The sequence below is a fragment of the Schistocerca piceifrons genome, chromosome 6, assembly GCF_021461385.2.
Source record: "Schistocerca piceifrons isolate TAMUIC-IGC-003096 chromosome 6, iqSchPice1.1, whole genome shotgun sequence".
Taxonomy (NCBI): domain Eukaryota; kingdom Metazoa; phylum Arthropoda; class Insecta; order Orthoptera; family Acrididae; genus Schistocerca; species Schistocerca piceifrons.
The window spans coordinates 134,960,128-134,980,166 of NC_060143.1; the positions used below are offsets into that span (position 1 = coordinate 134,960,128).

At 42.0% G+C, this 20,039-nt stretch overlaps 1 protein-coding gene across 1 annotated transcript in view; it reads left to right on the forward strand.

Annotated features, from left to right (window-relative positions):
- The window catches only part of LOC124803191 (orexin receptor type 2-like), a 151,738-nt gene continuing 131,699 nt past the window's right edge, over positions 1–20,039 (forward strand). The window contains exon 1 of the mRNA XM_047264374.1: positions 1–12. Within this exon, the coding sequence (XP_047120330.1) occupies positions 1–12 (12 nt within the window). The remainder of the gene's footprint in view (positions 13–20,039) is intronic.

Below are 20,039 nucleotides of genomic sequence, written 5' to 3' on the forward strand. Positions count from 1 at the left end.
ATGACGGAAAAGGTAATTTGGAGCAAAAGACTTCATTTGGGGATATACGCTATCTCGAATGGTTCTGAGATAGAGTACATTTAATATATACTGTTATTTATCTCTGTCCTCTTCAATACATTGTTAGGTTAACACATTACACATGTACAACAGTTAGTAAACATCTTTTTATGAGATTTATTAACAACTATAAATCTTTCCAACATTATCTGCATTAGGTATGAAGATATTAGCTATTGGTGACATATGAAAATTTGTGCCTGACTGGGACTCGCACCCTGGATTTCCTACTTGTCGCCTCAACCACTTTGGCTATCCGAGGATGCTTCCAGATCCACTCAAACTTCCACATCCGGGTTCGGGTTCAGGTCCCAGTCCGGCGCTAGTTTTCATGTGTCACCAACAAGTAATATCAAATTGTCATGTGTCACCAACAAGTAACATCTTCATACCTAAGATGTCAGTAAGATTCCGCAGTTGCTAGTGAACTTCATAAATTTAGTGCGACTGCAATTTCGTTACCAATGTCTGTTTCTTCAGACATTGATAAAAATAAGTGTCGCAACATGCGTTCTACAGAGCATCAATTGAAAAATACATGTTCCATAACAGATAAAAATAAGTGTCGCAACATGCGTTCTACAGAGCATCAATTGAAAAATACATGTTCAATAACACATTCACCTCTAACCTTTACCATACACGTCACACTACAGCTGTTGTACAGTTCACAATAAATGTTCGAGTATACCGCCATCAACTTCAATGCATTTGAGCTCTCTTGGGAGACATTCCGGAATAGTCCCCCATTCGGATCTCCGGGAGGGGACTGCCAAGTGGGAGGTTACCATGAGAAAAAGATTGAATAATCAACGAAAGGATAACGTTCTACGAGTCGGGGCGTGGAATGTCAGAAGCTTGAACGTGGTAGGGAAACTAGAAAATCTGAAAGGGGAAATGCAAAGGCTCAATCTAGATATAGTAGGGGTCAGTGAAGTGAAGTGGAAGGAAGACAAGGATTTCTGGTCAGATGAGTATCGGGTAATATCAACAGCAGCAGAAAATGGTATAACAGGTGTAGGATTCGTTATGAATAGGAAGGTAGGGCAGAGGGTGTGTTACTGTGAACAGTTCAGTGACCGGGTTGTTCTAATCAGAATCGACAGCAGACCAACACCGACAACGGTAGTTCAGGTATACATACCGACGTCGCAAGCTGAAGATGAACAGATAGAGAAAGTGTATGAGGATATTGAAAGGGTAATGTAGTATGTAAAGGGGGACGAAAATCTAATAGTCATGGGCGACTGGAATGCAGTTGTAGGGGAAGGAGTAGAAGAAAAGGTTACAGGAGAATATGGGCTTGGGACAAGGAATGAAAGCGGAGAAAGACTAATTCAGTTCTGTAACAAGTTTCAGCTAATAATAGTGAATACCCTGTTCAAGAATCACAAGAGGAGGAGGTATACTTGCAAAAGGCCGGGAGATACGGGAAGATTTCAATTAGATTACGTCATGGTCAGACAGAGATTCCGAAATCAGATACTGGACTGTAACGCGTACCCAGGAGCAGATATAGACTCAGATCACAATATAGTAGTGATGAAGAGTAGGCTGAAGTTCAAGACATTAGTCAAGAAGAATCAATACGCAAAGAAGTGGGACACGGAAGTACTAAGGAATGACGAGATACGTTTGAAATTCTCTAACGCTATAGATACGGCAATAAGGAATAGCGCAGTAGGCAGTACAGTTGAAGAGGAATCGACATCTCTAAAAAGGGCCATTACAGAAGTTGGGAAGGAAAACATAGGTACAAAGAAGGTAGCTGCGAAGAAACCATGGGTAACAGAAGAAATACTTCAGTCGATTGATGAAAGGAGGAAGTACAAACATGTTCCGGGAAAATCAAGAATACAGAAAGTCGCTGAGGAATGAAATAAATAGGAAGTGCAGGGAAGCTAAGACGAAATGGCTGCAGGAAAAATGTGAAGACATCGAAAAAGATACGATTGTCGGAAGGACAGACTCAGCATACAGGAATGTCAAAACAATCTTTGGTGACATTAAAAGCAACGGTGGTAACATTAAGAGTGCAACGGGAATTACACTGTTAAATGCAGAGGAGAGAGCAGATAGGTGGAAAGAATACATTGAAAGCCTCTATGAGGGTGAAGATTTGTCTGATGTAATAGAAGAAGAAACAGGAGTCGATTTAGAAGAGATAGGGGATCCAGTATTAGAATCGGAATCTAAAAGAGCTTTGGAGGACTTACGGTCAAATAAGGCAGAAGGGATAGATAACATTCCATCAGAATTTCTAAAATCTTTGGGGGAAGTGGCAACAAAACGACTATTCACGTTGGTGTGTAGAATATATGAGTCTGGCGACATACCATCTGACTTTCGGAAAAGCATCATCCACACAGTTCCGAAGACGGCAAGAGCTGACAAGTGCGGGAATTATCGCACAATCAGCTTAACAGCAGGATTTGTCGACCTGCAAAAAGCGTTCGACAATATAAAATGGTGCAAGCTGTTCGAGATTCTGAAAAAAGTAGGGGTAAGCTATAGGGAGAGACGGGTCATATACAATATGTACAATAACCAAGAGGGAATAATAAGAGTCGACGATCAAGAACGAAGTGCTCGTATTAAGAAGGGTCTAAGACAAGGCTGAAGCCTGTCGCCCCTACTCTTCAATCTGTACATCGAGGAAGCAATGATGGAAATAAAAGAAAGGTTCAGGAGTGGAGTTAAAATACAAGGTGAAAGGATATCAATGATACGATTCGCTGATGACATTGCTATCCTGAGCGAAAGTGAAGAAGATTTAAATGATCTGCTGAACGGAATGAACAGTCTAATGAGTACACAGTATGGTTTGAGAGTAAATCGGAAAAAGACGAAGGTAATGAGAAGTAGTAGAACTGAGAACAGCGAGAAACTTAACATCAGGATTGATGGTCACGAAGTCAATGAAGTTAAGGAATTCTGCTACCTAGGCAGTAAAATAACCAATGACGGACGGAGCAAGGAGGACATCAAAAGCAGACTCTCTATGGCAAAAAAGGCATTTCTGGTCAAGAGAAGTCTACTAATATCAAATACCGGCCTTAATTTGAGGAAGAAATTTCTGAGGATGTACGTCTGGAGTACAGCATCGTATGGTAGTGAAACATGGACTGTGGGGAAACCGGAACAGAAGAGAATCGAAGCATTTGAGATGTGGTGCTATAGACGAATGTTGAAAATTACGTGGACTGATAAGGTAAGGAATGAGGAGGTTCTACGCAGAATCGGAGAGGAAAGGAATATGTGGAAAACACTGATAAGGAGTAGGGACAGGATGATAGTACATCTGCTAAGACATGAGGGAATGACTTCCATGGTACTAGAGGGAACTGTAGAGGGCAAAAACTGTAGAGGAAGACAGAGATTGGAATACGTCAAGCAAATAATTGAGGACGTAGGTTGCAAGTGCTACTCTGAGATGAAGAGGTTAGCACAGGAAAGGAATTCGTGGCGGGCCGCATCAAACCAGTCAGCAGACTGATGACCCAAAAAAAAAAAAAAAAAAAAAAAAAAAAAAGGGAGAACATGTTTTCGTTGTCTGTCTCTGCACGTTATCTAATGAGGGCAGCAGCGTCCATGTGCGTAACCAAGCAGTTCATATTCACATGCCGTTTGTTAACCTCAGATTCATTCAGTCTCATTAACAAAAAATTAGTTACTTAAGGTCTGGCGATTTTGGTGACCAGTTAATTCTACTACCATGACCAAGCCGGCGATTAGGGTAAATGCAGGTGACAATTTTCCTCATACCCATTGTAAAATGAACATTACATTCGTTCTACTTTCGAAATCCTTCGAAATAGGGCATGAAATGTTTTTGAATAGGACATGAAATGTTTCTGCTTCAATGAGCGTACCTGCCATATTCCTGAAAACTGACCAGTCCTCCTGGACACCCAGCGTTCATTTCATACTGTGCAGGCCATAGGAACAAGGCGTTATTGCGTATTTGAAAACGTTATTTACTTGTTAAAATATATCTGACCTGTCTGTGACATGTCGAAAATGATTGTTGTAATATTATTTTGGTGTTTGGTAATTTTTAATGATTGTTGTAAACATTATTTTGGTATTTCCTACCCTCGTACCTGGCCACTTTTCCCCCTCAACAACTCACTCCCTATCCCATAGCAGTTCTTTTAGAGTTTCTAGTGACAGAAAAATGCTACTCTTAAACTTCAGTGTCTCGGCAACATGTTTTAAATGTTTTAATGAGCGTTTATTATGTTTCATTTTACCTTTTATTATTTCTGTTTTTATCTGCCAGTGCAACAAGTCATATATCATTTATCTAAGATACTCCATTTTATTTTCACCTTAAAAAATTTTTAATTCCGTGTAAATATCTCCAGTATCCGTTCCTTCCTTTCGTCTCATTTGATTTTTACTGTCAATTAGCTGAAGAGCGGCTTGCCTGCGCCGCTGACAGCCCAACCCCACTGCCCATGTAGGGCCTGGAGGGACGAAAAACAATAAGGAAAACAAAAACAAAAAAGTGCAGCACTTTATTTGGTCTGATTGTGTCAATTGTTAAAAAAAAAAGGGAGTGATCCACAGACAGTGCTCCAAGGATCGACCTGAGAGAAGTCCCTACAGCTGCGTTAGCGGTGAGACTGACAGCCAAGAGTTATGCTCACCTAACAAGATCGCAACTCAAACTGGGGACAGTTTAAACGCCGAACAATCCTCTTACCAAATCCACCCAATGTTTGATAATTCAGGAGAGGACAAAGTGACAGACAGCACTGCGTCTTCAGAATCCGGTGTTTAAAACACTGAAAGGCAGCAGGAAACACTACAACCACGGTAGACAAAAGAAACCACAATCCACACCGCAATCAAGAAGGCTGTCGAACTACACGTCATGCCGGACAGCATCGGCAAGACGAGGAAAAGTACACTGCCGCAAAAATACGCTAACCTCCAGGGCAGGTAACTGGGGTGTTAGCGGCCACTAGGCAGTAAAATACCACTAGCTGCACTTCACCAAATAATAACACAAAATTCAAAAACTAGTAACAGGCAGTAGAAGATGGCTAATAGAGTCCGCCAACTCGACACGCTCCACTTGCTGCTGTTCATCTCATGGCGACCCTCGAGCAGCAACGCACGAACAAACGGCGTGATCACAAAAATGGAGGTTTTACTACTGGATTAATGTTCACTCAACTCAACTTGCTGGGTCTGGTGGACAACGAGGTTGTCGCCCTCGCAACTACAGCCCCTCGATGCCAACGTGCCGCCAGCCGTCCCGGCATGTCCTTGTACTGCCGGACCTCTCTGCTGCTCCGTCCCAACCGAACTACCGGCACACCCGACCTGAAAAACACTTCACGTTCTTCCAAAGATAGTACGGGTACTAGATATCGATAAAAGCTGCTGCTGCCACTCGCAGACAGCAAACGTAGTGGCGCCAGTAAACAGAAGAAGGAAACGGGACGCCACTATCCTTTATCACACGATGCCAACCTACCAACGGCACCAACGCGAGCAGTACACGGCTCAATTACAGTCATGTGACCGTTTGGAAATCTAAATTTTATTGTGCATCTAAAACGGTTATATTTACATTCAGAGTATGTGTCACTGTAAGGGGGTGTTACGAACGTGTATTACAAGGACACTTAAGCTCATGGATGTACCATGTGACTCAACTGTCCTCTCCACTGCGCTCCACACAAATCCTCATAATCTGTCATCTGCCCCTCCCATTGCCACCCCGCCTTTCATTATCCCTCTAATGAATAGTCCTATTGTGGGGACTGTCTTGTTATAGGAATGTGCAGAGAAAGTCATTGATCTGTTCTGGCTCAGGGTCTTTCACTTTCTTGCTAATACTTTTTTTTTTTTTTCATCAGTCTACTGACTGGTTTGATGCGGCCCGCCACGAATTCACGAATTCCTTTCCTCTACAGTTTTTGCCCTCTACAGCTCCCTCTAGTACCATGGAAGTCATTCCCTCATGTCTTAGCAGATGTCCTATCATCCTGTCCCTTCTCCTTATCAGTGTTTTCCACAGATTCCCTTCCTCTCCGATTCTGCGTAGAACCTCCTCATTCCTTACCTTATCAGTCCACCTAATTTTCAACATTCGTCTATAGCACCACATCTCAAATGCTTCGATTCTCTTCTGTTCCGGTTTTCCCACAGTCCATGTTTCACTACCATACGATGCTGTACTCCAGACGTACATCCTCAGAAATTTCTTCCTCAAATTAAGGCCGGTATTTGATATTAGTAGACTTCTCTTGGCCAGAAATGCCTTTTTTGCCATAGCGAGTCTGCTTTTGGTGTCCTCCTTGCTCCGTTCGTCATTGGTTATTTTACTGCCTAGGTAGCAGAATTCCTTAACTTCATTGACTTCGTGACCATCAATCCTGATGTTAAGTTTCTCGCTGTTCTCATTTCTACTACTTCTCATTACCTTTGTCTTTCTCCGATTTACTCTCAAACCATACTGTGTACTCATTAGACTGTTCATTCCGTTCAGCAGATCATTTAATTCTTCTTCACTTTCACTCAGGATAGCAATGTCATCAGCGAATCGTATCATTGATATCCTTTCACCTTGTATTTTAATTCCACTCCTGAACCTTTCTTTTATTTCCATCATTGCTTCCTCGATGTACAGATTGAAGAGTAGGGGCGACAGGCTTCAGCCTTGTCTTAGACCCTTCTTAATACGAGCACTTCGTTCTTGATCGTCGACTCTTATTATTCCCTTTTGGTTGTTGTACATATTGTATATGACCCGTCTCTCCCTATAGCTTACTCCTACTTTTTTCAGAATCTCGAACAGCTTGCACCATTTTATATTGTCGAACGCTTTTTCCAGGTCGACAAATCCTATGAAAGTGTCTTGATTTTTCTTTAGCCTTGCTTCCATTGTTAGCCGTAACGTCAGAATTGCCTCTCCCGTCCCTTTACTTTTCCTAAAGCCAAACTGATCGTCACCTAGCGCATTCTCAATTTTCCTTTCCATTCTCGTGTATATTATTGTTGTAAGCTGTTAAGCTGATTGTGCGATAATTCTCGCACTTGTCAGCTCTTGCCGTCTTCGGAATTGTGTGGACGATGCTTTTCCGAAAGTCAGATGGTATATCGCCAGACTCATATATTCTACACACCAACGTGAATAGTCGTTTTGTTGCCACTTCCCCCAATGATTTTAGAAATTCTGATGGAATGTTATCTATCCCTTCTGCCTTATTTGACCGTAAGTCCTCCAAAGCTCTTTTAAATTCCTATGGTAATGCAAACATCATGTGGCCCACATTGGTGCTGCTTTGTTACGACCTCTGCCATTGTTTTGACGTATGTTAACGTCAGTTGATGAACAGAAGTGACGAATGCAGGTCATAGGAATATATTGGCTGTTAAATACACCATACTGTGTGTTAATGGTTTTCCACTGTACACAATATCAGTCATAGTATGTGTCTTCAACATATAATCATATCCTGCCTATAAGAATAGAAATATGTTTTTTCTATTTGGTCTGATTGTGTCAATTGTTTAAAAATAATATTTTGTTTAAATTATTCCTATTGTTTGTGGCCTTCAGCCGACAAATAATTTGAATTCTTCTTAATGAGGCTTTCATCCGTCAGTGTAGCTTGTGTTGCAGTCGATTTGCTTGTTTTCACGGTTTTCGTCCAGTAGATAAAGTTTGTAGTTTTTGCTGCATTCCCATCATTGCACACATAACCTTGCATAATTCAGCGTTTCAGATTTGTCACTGAATCCATTTCCATCACAGTCCTATCGTTCCACACGTAGATTTGTATCACTGAGAACTTCAGCTTTGTTAGAAGTCTGTTTTTTGACAAAGCTGAAGTGCTCAGTGATACAAATTTACGTGTTCTACGATAAGAATGTTGTGGAAATGCATTCACTGACAAATCTGAAGCGCTGAGTTATGTACGTTTACCCGTGCAATGATGAGAATGCAGCGAAAACTACAAACTTTGTCTGCTGGACGAAAGCCGTGAAAACAAGCACTCCAAACCGACATTTCACGTGGCTCACATCCCAGTGCAAATCTGTAACTCAACCATCTGTGTGGCGTGCTTATAATTACGCATTACTTATATTTTAGGGCAACTAATCAGTAAAAAAACGCAACACATGTTCTAATGAAAGCGTGAAAGCTGTCTGACGATGAACTGTAATGATTCGAAACCGGTAACGGTACCTTTTGAATAAAGGAACTTAAAATAAATGTATGGCTGGTTGCTGTCTCAGCACCATCAATACAGATGTTTCTAAATCACATATACAAAAAAAATGTAGTATATGCCTGGCCGAATCTTTATTAGAGTATTACGCAAAAGTCAGATTTTTGCTAATATATAAGGTATGTAGCCCATTTCTGTCGAAACGTTTTTTAGAGTACAGTGTTAAAAATTTGAAGTAATTGAGTCAATTCGAAAGGATATAGCCTAAATGCATCCAAATGTTTGTAAAGGTGTCGTATAAATATCATCAAGAACTATTCGAGATTTTTGGTAACAACTATAAACTACGGTTTGTCTTCATTTCGAAGTATATATATATAAGTTGTCAGCAGATTTATTTCAAGTTTTTACACCATACTCTAATGAATGTTCGGACAGATATGGAAGGATGTGTAGCCTATGTCCACCCGAACGTTTATTAGAATAACATGCAAAAATCTGAAGTAAATCGATCAAGGACGTTCTGAAATTTTTGGCAACTACGCTAAACTATGAGTTGCTTTTATATATTAGTATAGATATCTAAGAACATCCTTACGGAGATTCCGAAATTATTCAGTAGGTGATTTACACGAGTATTATGGACACTAACTTTAACACAACACTTTTTTAAAGTACGTTCAAAGCTATTTTTCATTTGAAAATTCCCTATTTCTCGGTGTAATTTTCAGAATGCTGTAACACACATCATGAGCTCTTCTAATCACTTCTGTACCAGTTTTCCCCTTCTCCGTGATTTACTTTCATACAGTGCTGTGCTCCATCGTACATTTTTTTTAAAATACCCTTCTCAGACGAAGACTCAGGTTTCATATAACACACTTATTTTACTGAGAAAAACTCCCTTTGTCTGTGTAAGCCTACTCCATTATTTTCTCCTTGCTTCATTCGTCTTGCGTTATTTTGCTCCCACGGCAGCACAATAACTGCACTTCATATACTCCTTTGTCTCTAATTTTTATGCAAAGAATGGCAATTCCTCTTTTTTAATACCACCATCCCGAAGAGGTAGACACTTGAGACGTAACACAGCTCAGAAGTCAATGAAAATGCAGTATTAGCTCGCTTTCTTCTCTGTTGTGGCACAGGATACTTTGTGTAACACTGCTGTTTCCCCCATTCCATATACCTTCATCTCTACAATTTCCATATTTCATTGCTTCACAGATGTTCCTTTATGACAAAGAGCTGAAAAAAATCACCATCTCCGAACGGTTCTTCCATGCACCACACAATGGGTAAAATGTGTTCACATCCTTCCACACTTTCTCTTACCACACTCTGACCACGAAAAATACCCCCATGCCGTGACACGACATTCTCCGTCACTGTAGGTACTACATTTGGTGGCAGGTAACGTTATACGAGCATTTCCGAAACCCAAATTCTTCCATAGGATTGTCACCCGATAAAGCGTGTTTCATCATGGCGTCGCTCTTTACACCATCTGAAGTGTCACATAGCATTGACTAACAAATTCGTGTCTTATGAAGGGCTGCACGGCCATTGTATCCCACACAACTTCCTGCGCACTGTCATTGTGCTAGCTAGGCGGCTGATAGCACGCTGAAACTGGCGAGTTACATCTTCCGCTTATTTCATGCGATTTTTTACAGCCACCCTCCGCAATACTAAACGGCCCCTGTCCATCCGCTCATGAGATCTACTTCCCCTTTGTTTAGCTGTGGTTTTTTTCTTCGCATTTTCGTACTCACATCAGCAGCAGTCCACAGGCAGAGCTTAAGAAGCGTCATGCCTTGTTTTTTATCATTGGTTGCAGTCCAGTGGTATCTTATTTCTTCTTCGGTTACCGCCATAACGTTGCTGTCTTCTCTCCGTGAGTGGCGGCAACAGCAGCGTGTATCGATGCTAGTACTGCTGAACTATCTTTGGTGTGGCGGATATATATTCCGGCTGTGCAGTGTGTGGCAGTCGGTCGGTTGGGGCAGAGCAGCGAGGAAGTCTCCATGGTGCGTTGTCAGGCCGGAGCCGCTGGCGGCGTGCACACATTGTTGGGAGTTGGGAGGCGCTTCTTGCGAGGTTTACGAAGTTCGTCGCCCATCGATCCTGGACACTAAAGTTGAGTGCTCTCTTAATCTACTATCAAGCCTCAACTGCTATCACACCTCTTCGTTGGATCTTGGTTGTCGCTTTCTGAGAGATTCCCGCCAGCAACAACATGTGTACATTGAAGTTGGCTAGAATTGCAGCCGTCTTCCTGTGTGGTGTTTAACTTAATTTCTGTGTCTGGGCTTTAAGCCGTGAGATTGTTTGGGTTTCGTATGTGGCCTTCAGCCGAGTTTTATGTGAAGCATTTTAGGATAAAGTCCTTAGCGTATTGTAGTTGAAATTTAGAAGCTCTTCCGTTTAGGCCTTAAGCTGTAAAATTGTTTTCTGCATGGTGTGTGGCCTTCAGCCGAGTTTTAATCTCTCTAAACTAAAAATTAAAAATCCTTGTCTTGCCCTTAAATCATAAGATAGTTATTCTTTAGTATGAGGCCTTCAGACGAATTTTTCGCGAAATATTTTAAGATAAGGCCTTCAGCCTTTTCAAATTGAAAGCTCTTCTTCCTAGGCCTTAAGCCGTTAAATTGTTTTATTGACATGCGGGCTTTAGATTAAACAATGAAAATCTTTGTCTCGGCCTTAAGCCGTAACACTGTTCTTGATTAATGTGAGGCCTTCAGCCGAGTTCTATGGGAAAAATTTAAGCTAAGGCTTTCAGAATATTTGTATTGAAGATAATTTTTTTTTTCATAAACGAGTGAAACCTCCAAAAGAATTCCTGTACCTCAGTTCTTTGCTTACGTCTTGTGTCATGGATTTTCGATATGGCCTACAGCCGATCTAAATTAAATCAAAGGAGGTCTTTCGATAAAACCTTAAGACTTTTGATTCTCGCTTGTGTGATTTTCTGTTTTAAGAAATAAATTTTATATGTTGAATGCAACTGACAGTAACTTATTTTGGCCCCTTTCCACAAATATAACCTCATCCGCTCTGTCCTGCTAGCCCAGGGATTTCAGGCCTGACGGCTGGTGTGGCCGAGCGGTTCTAGGCGCTTCAGTCTGGAACCAAGCGACCGCTACAGTCGCAGGTTCGAATCCTGCCTCGGACATGGATGTGTGTGATGTCCTTAGGTTAGTTAGGTTTAAGTAGTTCTAAGTTCTAGGAGACTGATGACCTCAGATGTTAAGTCCCATAGTGCTCAGAGCCATTTGAACCATTTTTGACATCACACGCATTCATGCCCGGGGCAGGATTCGAACCTGCGACCGTAGCAACAGCGCGGTTCCAGACTGAAGCGCCTAGAGCAGCTCTGCCACAACGGCCGACAAAAAGTCAATGTACGTTGATCTGCCTCCACTTCTTCAATATATTCAGTAGGTGAGATTCTTCTCAAAATATGTACACCTAGTATCACTTCAGTCTTAAACATTCTATGCAAGTTAAATTAATTCTCCTGGTCTAGAGTGGAAGTTTCGATTGTATTCCTCTGTCATTAATTTCTCGTACATTTTCACTTAGAAATACATGAAGCAGGCCAAAAGAAATACAAACGTCTCAAAAATGAGATCGACACGAAGTGCAAAATGGCTAAGCAGGGATGACTAGGGGACAAATACAAGATTGTAGAAGCATACAGCACTAGGGTAAGATAGATACTGCCTACAGGAAAATTAAAGAGACCTTTGGAGAAACGAAAATCATCTATGTAAATATCAAGAGTTCGCATGGAAAACCAGTAGTAAGCAAAGAAGGAAAAGCAGAAAGGTGGAAGGAGTATACAAAGGGTCTGTACAAGGGATATGTACTGGAGGGAAATATTATGGAAATGCAAGAGCATTGGCTGAAGATGACTTGGGAGATATGATACTTCGTCAAGAACTTTAAAGAACACTGAAAGACCTAAGCAGAAACAAGGCTCCGGGAGTAGACAACGTTCCATTAAAACTACTGATAGCCTTTGGAGCGCCAGCCATGACAAAACTCTACCATCTGGTGAGCAAGATGTATGAGACTTGCGAAATACACTCAGACTTCAAGAAGAGTATAATAATTCCAATCCCAAAGAAAGCAGGTGTTGACAGATGTGAAAATTACCGAACTAGCAGTTTAGTAAGTCATGGTTGCAAAATACTAACACGAATTCTTTACAAACGAATGGGGAAGATCAGCTTGGATTCCTTAGAAATGTTGAAACACGCGAGGCAATACTGACCCTACGACGTATCTTCGAACGTAGGTTAAGGAAAGGCAAACCTACATTTCTAACGTTTGTAGAGTTACAAAAAGATTTTAACAATGTTGACTGAAATACTCTCTTTCCAATTATGAATGTGGAAAGTATAAAATACAAGGAGTGAAAGGCTATTTACAGTTTGTACAGAAACCAGATGGCAGTTATAAGAGTCGAGGGACATGAAAGTGAAGCAGTGGTTGAGAAGGGAGTGAGACAGGGTTGTAGTCCATCCCCGATGTCATTCAATCCGTATATTTAGCAATCAGTAAAGGAAACAAAAGAAAAATTGGGAGTGGGAATTGAAATACATGGAGCAGAAATAAAAACTTTGAGGTTTGCTGACGACACTGTAATTCTGACAGAGACGGCAATGGATCTGTAAGGGCAGCTGAATGGACTGGACAGTGTCTCGAAAGGAGAAAAATAAGATGAATATCAACAAAAGCAAAACGAGGATAATAGAATGCAGTCGATTTAAATCAGAGGATGCTGAGGGAATTAGATTAGGAAGTGAGAAACTTAAAGTAGTAAATGATTTTTGCTATATGGGGAGCAAAATAACTGATGATAGTCGAAGTAGAAATGATATAAAAGGTAGACTGGCAATGCCATGGAAAGTGTTTCTGAAGAAGAGAAATTTGTTAACATCGAGTATAGATTTAAGTGCCAGGATGTCTTTTCTGAAAGTATTTGTGTGGAGTGTAGCCATGTATGAAAGCGAAACATGGACGGTGAACAGTGTATACAAGAAGAGATTAGAAGCTTTCGAAATGTGGTGCTACAGAAGATTAGATGGGTGGATCACGTAACTGATGAGAAGGTACTGAATACAATTGGGGAGAAGAAGACTTTGTGGCATAACTTGACTAGAAGAAGCGATCGGTTGATAGGACGCGTTCGGAGGCATCAAGGGGTCACCAATTTATTGTTGGAGGGAAGCGTGGAGAGAGACACTAAGCAGATTCAGAAGGATGTAGATTGCAGTAGTTATTCGGAGATGAAGAGGCTTGCACAGGAAAGAGTATCGTAGAGAGCTGCATCAAACCAGTCTCAGGTCTGAAGACCACAACAACAACGTGCATTTCCAATACAAACAATTTCTTACTGTTACCACTCCATGATCTCTTCCATATAACAAGTTGCCTTGATGTCTCTCATAGAATTATACTTCACGAGCTTGCGACTGGCAGTATTGGCGTCAAAAATAGATAATTAATACAAATCTGCAAATTGTCCATTTTTTTAATGTACAAGCTTCTTTTTAATTTTTCTACCTTCGTATTTCCAATCACATTTTCATTTACTTACAATTTGGAATGCAATTTAAGAAATAATTTAGATAAAATTAAAATGATACATAATGGGTGATTCAGCTGCCCCTACCGATGTCGTTTGATGCAACACGAAATGTCACATGTAGCCTTCAAAAACCTCGAGTAAGATTTAAGTTTTCTCTTACTCGCTACGTGCTAATTATTGGTAATACGGAAAAAATGTACAGGAGATTTTATGCAGGACATTTAATGTAGTTAAATTTAGTGCTGGGATACGTTTTCACTAGAGGCCGTTGTTTTCAGTTATTCAAGAAAAACTTACGAAAGCGACCTTCAAATGATCCTCTCACTCTAACACTCAGGCCCCACCAGTCAGAATTTCTAGCACCTTGTTCATGGCACTCACTCCTACCACCGTACGAAAAATTTTGACTGCACGAAGTATTTACCACATTCAGCCGTCTTTGGTCTTCATTGACTGTCCATATTACGCCACTGGCTTAATCGGACATTTATAGAGCGTAAAATTGACGTTTCTGTTAATTTTACCAAATAATTTTTTGACTTTTTGCTGCGTAAAATAAACAATTATGTCATAGTATTGTCAATGCGTTCTGACTACGAAACTACTGAGCTAGTAAGGGATAAGTTTGAATGGATTGCCAACGCAATTACTTTTAGGGTAACGTATACATTTACAAAAGTCGTTTCTCTTTCATTACTGTCACAGGCACGTTTAAATTAATAATGTTAATGAAATCACTGACTGCTGTGGTAGTTTAACAGACCAATCAACAGAGAGAAAAAAAGTCGAATATCGAGAATAGTTTGTGCAGCAGGAAATTTTTGTACAGTGGTAGGAGCGAGCGCCACGAACAACGTACTAGAAATCCTGACTTGTGAGAGACGAGTGAGGGTGGAGGTGCGTCTGAAGGTAACTTTTGTACGTTTGTCCTGGATAACTCGAAACCTAAGGCTCCTAGCCAAAACGAATCCCCGTACAAAATTGAACTGCATTAAACCTCCTACAAAAAGGTCTACATCTACATCCATACTCCGCAAGCCACCTGACGGTGTGTGGCGGAGGGTACCCTGAGTACCTCTATCGGTTCTCCCTTCTATTCCAGTCTCATATTGTTCGTGGAAAGAAGGATTGTCGGTATGCCTCTGTGCGGGCTCTAATCTCTCTGATTTAATCCTCATGGTCTCTTCGCGAGATATACCTAGGAGGGAGCAATATATCACTTGACTCTTCGGTGAAGGTATGTTCTCGAAACTTTAACAAAAGCCCGTACCGAGCTACTGAGCGTCTCTCCTGCAGAGTCTTCCACTGGAGTTTATCTGTCATCTCCGTAACGCTTTCGCAATTACTAAATGATCCTGTAACAAAGCGCGCTGCTCTCCGTTGGATCCTCTCTATCTCTTCTATCAACCCTATCTGGTACGGATCCCACACTGTTGAGCAGTATTCAAGCAGTGGGCGAACAAGCGTACTGTAACCTAGTTCCTTTCTTTTCGGATTGCATTTCCTTAGGATTTTTCCAATGAATCTCAGTCTGGCATCTGCTTTACCGACGATCAACTGTATATGATCATTCCATTTTAAATCACTCCTAATGTGTACTCCCAGATAATTTATGGAATTAACTGCTTCCAGTTGCTGACCTGCTATTTTGTGGCTAAATGATAAGGGATCTATCTTTCTATGTATTCGCAGCACATTACACTTTTCTAAATTGAGATTGAATTGCCATTCCCTGCACCATGCGTCAATTCGCTGCAGATCCTCCTGCATTTCTGTACAGTTTTCCATTGTTACAACCTGTTCATTTTTTCTGTGGGCGCGTGGCGAGCAAGAGAATATTAAAATCTCGCAGGTGGTTTCCGAAAGCCGCATATAGCATTGCTGGTCGCATAACAGGACTTCGATAGGGGTAGTTCTGTATAGTAATTTGACTGAAACCTTATCCAAACCATCTTAAAATGACGCACGCATCTTAGAAACTTAAAAGATAGATGTGGTTCTTTACGAATATTCCCAGTCTGTACTCTGTCAAAACTTGTTTACATTAAAAGAACAAAATTCGTACAGCCTCTTGTAAGATACCTAAAACTAAACTAAAACTCCGTCCGAACAAGCCTTGGAAGGCCCAACGGCACCGACCGGCCGCTGTGTCATCCTCAGCCTACAGGCGCCACTGGATGCGGATATGAAGGGGCATGTGGGCAACATATCGCTCCCGCGGTCATACGTCAATTTACGAGACAGGTGCCGCTACTTCTCAATCAAGTAGCTCCTCAGTTTGCCTCATAAGAGCTGAATGCACTCCGTTTGTCAACAGCGTTTAATTCAGTGGGATTGCTTGAAGTCGAATTAAATTGAACGCATTTAGAATGATATTCGGATAGTAATGGTACGAAAACAACCAGCTCCGACTCTAGCACAAAATGGAAGAGCAGACAATTGCAGATACTATACACAGCAGCGGTGTCACTGTCATGAAATGAAACGGAAACCAACGAACAGTACCCTCTGGAACGATAGAGAACGAATTAATTTCTCAACACACATTTTTATTTTCCAAGAATCTCTACCTGTTCACAGCTATCACACTTATAATTAACGCTACTCACAATCCCAATTATCTTCAGAAAATTTAGAGAAGGTAATTTTGTTCCATATAGATAATAAATATTGAATATTTTAGTACTTATAACGTAATAAAAAACGTAAAACCATTAAGATTGTAGACAAAGACTTAAATTCGGCTTAACGATATTCAATTAAGTAATGAAACAACTCAGTGCGCTATCCTCTCACCTCTTAAGCATCATGAATTGTTTTATCTGTTACGGCTACAACACACCGCAGCTGTTTTCGTAAACTACACAGCAGGAAATACTGAAACCATCCCCAGATTTTTGGAACCGATTTTTAGTACCGTTACTAGTTTCAGGCATGAGCCCATCGTCAGATGGTAGCGTTGATTGCTTGGCAAATTGTAAATCTGTGTCTTAGTGAAAAGCCATCCTTTACTTGTTATAAGAATGAGGTTTGATACTATGTTTCGATCCATGCTGTTCCATGATTTCAATTAAGTACAAGATCCTGTATCTTACAGGCTACTCATTGTCTTTCCTGTTGACTGGCGGCAGCAGAAACTTTAGTTGCGAAAACAGATAATGCTATACTTCCGCTACAAAACAGATAGCAGGCTTACTGAAAAGTTGATAGCAACTTGTGCATATGTAAAAACGGCCATGCGTGAGCCCCCACAATAATTGTCACAGTCAGACCCTGGCAAAGATTGATCAGAAATTCCTACAAAGTTCCTGACACATGTAAAGATAATGAACGGACCCAAACCCACCACTCAGTCACTCACGGATCTGACTGGTGTCGAAACTGAAGACAACGGACAGTAAACAGAAATTTTAAATTTTATGTTTCAATATGTATACACACAAGAGGCTACTACCGTAGCAACTTTTGACCCCAAAAAAGACTCTCAAATGGCTGATATCGATAATAGGATCACTGGTATTAAGGATAATTGAAAATCGTGAAAGCGAGCAAGGCATCAAGGCGTGAAGGAATTCCGATTGAGTTTTATATTTATTGCTCCCTCGAGAATCGGTTCCGCAGTGATTAGTCCAGTGTGGGGAAAAGAGCGCAGATCGCTCCTGTTTACAGAAAGGCAAATAGATCGTAAGCAGAAAATTATAGGACAATATCACTGAAGTCTGTATGTAGGAGTACCCTAGAGCTAACACTAAGCTAAGAAACTATAACGTTCTGGAGGCAAACAAGTTTCTCTCTCTCTCTCTCTCTCTCTCTCTCTCTCTCTCCCAACCCCCCCCCCCCCCTCTCTCTCTCTCTCTCTCCCTCGCTACAAGAAAAAAATGCCTCATGCGAAACACATCAGTGACGTCTTGGAAAAAAAAAGAAAGCCCTCATGCCAAACACGAGGGACGTCTTGTAAACGGATAAACGATACATGCAAGTGATTGGGTAGATTCTCTCTTTCTAGGCTGCCATAAGGTGTTCGAACAATACCACACCGTCAATTACTAACAAACATACGACCCTACCAAATACCCCTCCCCCCAAATACATGATTGGCTCGACGAATATTTGACAAATATAAGGGGCAGTAAATGAAAACGAGGCGTTATGTCACGAGCTTGGCGCGGACGTTAGTAACATACACTATGTGATCAAAAGTATCCGGACACCTGACTGAAAATGACAAGTTCGTGCTGCCCTCCATCAGTAATACTGGAATTCAATATGTTGTTAGCCCACCCTTAGCCTTGACGACCGCTTCCACTCTCGTAGGCACAAGTTCAATCAGGTGCTGGAAGGCTTCTTGGGGAATGGCAGCCCATTCTTCACGGAGTGCTGCACTGAAGAGAGGTATCGATGTCGGTCGATGAGGCCTGGCACGAAGTCGGCGTTCCAAAACATCCCAAAGGTGTTCTATAGGATTCAGTTCTGGATTCTGTACAGGCCAATCCACTACAGGGATGTTATTGACGTGTAACCACTCCGCCACAAGCCGTGCACAATGCACAGGTGCCCGATCATGTTAAAAGATGCAGTCCCCGTCCCCGATTTGCTCTTCAACAGTGGGAAGCAAGAAGGTGCTTAAAACATCAGTGTAGGCCTGTGGTGTGAAACTGCCACGCAAAACAGCAAGGCGTGTAAGCCCCCTCCATGAAAAACACGCCTACCCCATAACACCACCATCTCCGAATTTTACTGTTGGCACTACACACGCTGGCAGACGACGTTCACCGGGCATTCGCCATACCCACAAAAAATGGTTCAAATGGCTCTGACCACTATGCGACTTAACTTCTGAGGTCATCAGTCCCCTAGAACTTAGAACTACTTAAACCTAACTAACCTAAGGACATCACACACATCCATGCCCGGGGCAGGATTCGAACTTGCGACCGTAGCGGTCGCGCGGTTCCAGACTGTAGCGCCTAGAACCGCTCGGCCATCCCGGCCGGGCCATACCCACACCCTGCAATCGGATTGCCATATTGTGTTCCGTGATTCGTCACTACACACAACGTTTTTCCACTGTTCAATCGTCCAATGTTTACTCTACTTACACCAAGCGAGGCATCGTTTGGCATTTACCAGCGCTTAGGCTTATGAGCAGTCTCCCGACCATGAAATCCAAGTTTTCCCACCTCCCACCTAACTGTCGTAGTACTTGTAGTGGAACCTGATGCAGTTTGGAATTCCTGTGTGATGGTTGGATAGATGTATGCCTATTACACATTAATACCCTCTTCAACTGTCGGCGATCTCTGTCAGTCAATAGGCGAGATCTGCCTGTACGCTTTTGTGCTGTACGTGTCCCGTCGCGTTACCACTTCACTATCACATCGGAAACAGTGGACCTAGGGATGGTTAGGAGTGTGGAAATCTCGCGTACAGGCGTATGACACAAGTGACACCCAAACAGGTGACCACATTAGAAGTCCGTGAGCCCCCTATTCTGCTCGCTCATGATGCCTAATAACTACTGAGGTCGCTGATATGGAGTGCCTGACAGAAGGTGGCAGCACAATGCACCTAATACGAAAAACGTGTGTTTTTGGTGGTGTTCGTATACTTTTGATCACATAGTGTAGGTAGGTGTGTGTTTAGGCGCTGTTACTGGGAATCGAGGAGGAACAGCGCGAACGTTCACCGCTGTGCTATTTGTCTGTTTCACGTGCTCGACGTGAGGTTAGCGAGTAGTGTGAGCGTGGCACTTCACTATGGAGGCCTTGAAAGACGAACAGCGACGTGTAGTGCTGTTTTTGACAGCGGGAGATGTCAGGAAGTGAAATTCGTTCCGGAACATCTGCTGTGTGTGTGAGGAACACGATATGTCACATGCGCTTGTTTTTGCGTGCAATAAAAGATTTCTGGTAACCAGAATGCTGTGAGGACGGGGCGTGAGTCGTGGTTGGGTAGCTCAGTTGGTAGAGCACTTGCCCGCGCAAGGCAAAGGTCCCGAGTTTGAGTCTCGGTCCGGCACACAGTTTTAATCTGCCAGGAAGTTTGATTTCTGGTATGTTTGAAAGACAGCAGTCGGCCAGGACAGGCTCGCAGTGGCATTACCAAATCATTGCTGCAGTGGATGCTGTCGGCATGAATGACCGACAGCGGTCGGTCGGAAACATTCGGCTCATGTTAGGTATCAC